Source organism: Rhinopithecus bieti, unplaced genomic scaffold, assembly GCF_001698545.2.
Source record: "Rhinopithecus bieti isolate Rb0 unplaced genomic scaffold, ASM169854v2 scaffold_574, whole genome shotgun sequence".
Classification (NCBI taxonomy): Eukaryota; Metazoa; Chordata; class Mammalia; order Primates; family Cercopithecidae; genus Rhinopithecus; species Rhinopithecus bieti.
The window spans coordinates 6,018,506-6,022,576 of record NW_016803605.1 but is presented as its reverse complement, the minus strand read 5'-3'; the positions used below and the strand labels follow the sequence as shown (position 1 = coordinate 6,022,576).

General features: G+C 43.2%; 1 protein-coding gene across 1 annotated transcript in view; it reads right to left on the bottom strand.

The window, feature by feature from the left end:
- ZCCHC8 (zinc finger CCHC-type containing 8) overlaps positions 1–4,071 on the bottom strand; it is a 35,144-nt gene that overhangs the window by 5,915 nt on the left and 25,158 nt on the right. Inside the window, 3 exon segments of the mRNA XM_017889017.1 lie at positions 654–771; positions 1,019–1,105; positions 3,453–3,598. Coding sequence (XP_017744506.1) covers positions 654–771; positions 1,019–1,105; positions 3,453–3,598 — 351 coding nt within the window.

Here is a 4,071-nt window from a genome sequence, read left to right as displayed (position 1 = left end):
GTAACTGGGACTACAGGCGCCCACCACCTCGCCCGGCTAGTTTTTTGCATTTTTCAGTAGAGACGGGGTTTCACCGTGTTAGCCAGGATGGTCTCGATCTCCTGACCTCGTGATCCGCCCGTCTCGGCCTCCCAAAGTGCTGGGATTACAGGCTTGAGCCACCGCACCCGGCCCAATTCAGCTTTTATCATGGACAGCACTGATGCTTTGCTCTCCAAGAACAAAATAAAGATTTACTCTTTAGACAGTGCTCACGAAGGAGCTTCCCCTTTCTTACGGAATTCAGGAGCATACAAATGTGTCATAGCTTCTTGATGAAATCAAAGCTACAGGCCGGGCGCAGTGGCTCATGTCTGTAATCCCAGCACTTTGGGAGGCCAAGGCGGGTGGATCACGAGGTCAGGAGATCAAGACCATCCTAGCTAACATGGTGAAACCCTGTCTCTACTAAAAATTAGCCTGACGTGGTGGCGGGCACCTGTAGTCCCAGCTACTAGGGAGGCTGAGGCAGGAGAATGGCATGAACACGGGAGGCGGAGGTTGCAGTGAGCCGAGATCACACCACTGTACTCCAGCCTTCGCGAAAGAGCGAGACTCTGTCTCAAAAAAAAAAAGGAAAAAAAGAGAAATCAGAGCCATAAGATGAAACCTACCTGAATCGAGCTCCATGTCGGCCGGGGATCCTGCTGAGTTGCTTTCATTCTTCTGCTTCTTTGGACTACCTGGGCTAGAGTGAGATGAAGACCTCTTGCTGCCAGACTTCATACCTGGCTAAAGGAGCAACCAAACCAAACACAAGTTAGGTGGGGTAGACAATTAATTAAACTCCATCCCTTCACTTAAAATGATGTAGAAAAGCAATCTGGAGATAAGTCTAGGTAACTGGTGAATTTCGCCACTGTTTTCCTTTTGGTTTGTCAAGATAATAAAGCAAGAAAAGACTGTAATATGCTAATAAATTACAAAATCTCACAGACACAACAACATTTTATAGAGCACACCCTTAAAATCGATTTACCGCTTGGAAGTTAGAAGTAAGGTAATTGGCAAACACATCCTTCTGCTGACATGCCTGCATTGGTATGGAACCAAAGATCCTCCATTCCTAATAATGAGAAGAAAAAAAAACAACCATGTATTTGGAAAATGTCATGTTTTGAGATTTTGCTCAAAGGAGGTACAGTGGAGATCTCAAATTACATTTTTCCTTCTTATGTTACTTTTCCTTTATTGGGAATTACGGAAAATAATGATGTGTTGAAGGAAAACTAAACCTGCCTGCAACATAATTAAGACTGAATACTAAAAGACTACCTGACACAATCACTTGGCCAAAAAAGGTTCTACATACCGCAAGCAGAAGATGTAGGCAGGAGTGACTGCTATGGGGCCTCCCAGGCTCCAGTCTCTCTCCCATCAAGCACTGGCACTGCTAACAGGGCCGTTCATAGCCTAATTCTCCTAACACACTTACTCATGAGTTTTCTATCTTCTGCTCTTTCTCTTTCCAAATACAGCACTCATCTTTAAAGATTCCATACCGCTTATTTCTCTCTCCTCTCCAATCGCACATTCAACAGTGGTTCTCAGTAAGAATCCCATGGAACTCTTGTGAAACAGAGGTTCCAGGGTTTGAATCAGTTAAGTCTAAGGATGGGACTCAAGAATGTACATTTCTAACGAGTATTCCCAGGGGACTGTGAAGTAGACTGGAAGCTGCACTGGCTTCCAGAAGCACTGATGGTTTGTATCATGCACTTCTGCCCGTAATGAATTACAGTCTTGTGTGATTGACAACTTTCTATCTGCTCACTACACTCTTAACCTCAAGTCTTTGGCTGTTTCCCTACTGTCCAGTTCCTAAGAACACACTTTTTATTTTTACGTTTTTTTGAGATGGAGTTTTGCTTTCATCATCCAGACTAAAGTGCAATGGCGTGATCTCAGCTCACTGTAACCTCCACCTCCCGGGTTCAAGCGATTCTTCTGCCTCAGCCTCCTGAGTAGCTGGGATTAAAAGGTGCCTGCCACCACACCCAGCTAATTTTTATATTTTTAGTAGAGATGGGATTTTGCCATATTGGCCAGGCTGGTCTCAAACTCCTGAGCTCAAGTGATCCACCCGCCTTGGCCTCCCAAAGTGCTGGGATTATAGGCATGGGCCACTGCGCCCGGCCAATAATACACTTTTTATTTTTTTTTTGTCTTTTTTTTTTTTTCCTTTTTGTGGAGAACGGGGTCTCGCTGTATTACCCAGGCAGGTCTCGAACTCCTGGGCTCAAGCTATCCTCCCGCCTCTGCCTCCCTGAGAGCTGGGATTACAGGCGTGAGCCACCGCGCCCGGCCAATACACTTTTTAAATAAAACAGTACAACAGTTCATTGTTGAATCTTGAGACCTAAGATGGAAGCTGGAAAAGAGTTAAGTGTGGAAAAACCATTCATATACAAAATGAGAAATTTTATTTTGAGGGGAAAAAAGGCAAGAATAAACAGGAAAAAGAGTTATAGTATATTTAGATTTATTATAGATAGAAACTTATTTCCTAGGTTAATTCTGTAAAATATATAATACTCTCAGAACAATCCATATTGTTAAAAACTTTTAAAATGTTAGAGTAGTTTTAGATTTAGAGACTCTAACCAATCTATTCTGGCTCCCTTTCTGAGGGCACAAAATCAGAGAAAACTGCTGTTGATGAATATAAGACTTCAATTAAGATTCTAGCAAGATTCTATAAAGGAAATTAAAAATGTAAACAAGTAGCCAGGTGTGGTGGCTAACGCCTGTTATCCCAGCACTTTGGGAGGCCGAGGCGGGTGGATCACGAGGTCAAGAGATCGAGACCATCCTGGTTAACATGGTGAAACCCCGTCTCTACTAAAATACAAAAAACTAGCCGGGCATGGTGGCGGGCGCCTGTAGTCCCAGCTACTCGGGAGGCTGAGGCAGGAGAATGGTGTGAACCCGGGAGACAGAGGTTGCAGTGAGCCAAGATCGCACCACTGCACCCCAGCCTGGGCGATAGAGTGAGACACAATCTCAAAAAAAAAAAGTAAACAACACATTTATTCCTTTAAATAGTAACTACTATATAAGTTTGTATGTGTATATGAATTAAGTAATTATTTTTTGAGTCAGGGTCTCGTGTGATCTCACCTCACTGTAACATCTGCAATCCTCCCCCCTCAGCCTCCCTAATAGCCAGGACTACAGGCATGTGCTGCCACCCTTGGCTAGTTTTTAAATTTTTTTGTAGGGACAAAGTCTTGCTATGTTGCCCAGGCTGGTCTCGAACTCTGGGGCTCAAGCGATCATCTTGCCTCGGACTCGCAAAGTGTTGGGATTACAGGTGTGAGCCACCATGCCTAGCCAACAAGTTAATATTCTGACCAATCTTTAACATAATAATATCACATCACACGATAATTTTAAAAAATAAATATACTTACATCTGGAATTCCTCTGGGAGTAGATATATTAAAACCAGGATAGTTGACCAATTTTGAGAGATCGTAAGTGACACTTTTATTCTGCTGTATTTCTCCAACTTCTGTTTCCCCATCAGTGCTATCTATTACAGACCATAAAAAGCGTTAATATTGCTAAATGTCAATACATATCCCTCCCCAGACCAAAAGTACACCTGGAAAGTGCTTATACTCATGGCAACAGAATTAGTTTTGAAATGGCTTTCAATTTTAATTGTAATTTTTCTTAACCATTAGGACAGAATTTTTTTTTTTTTTTGAGAAAGGGTCTTGCTTTGTCAGCCAGACTGGAGTGTAGTGGCACTATGTTGGCTCACTATAGCTTCTGCCTCTCAGGCTCAAGTGATCCTCCCACGTCAGCCTCCTGAATAGCTGGTTCTACACACATGCACAACCACACCAGGGTAGGCTGTGTATTTTTAGTACAGACAGCGTTTCACCATGTTGCCCAGGCTGGTCTCAAACTCCTGAGCTCAGGCGATCTACCCACTGCCTCAGCCTCCCAAGTAGCTGGGATTACAGGCGCCCGCCACCATGCTTGGCTAATTTTTGTATTTTGATTTTTTTTTTTTTTTTTTTT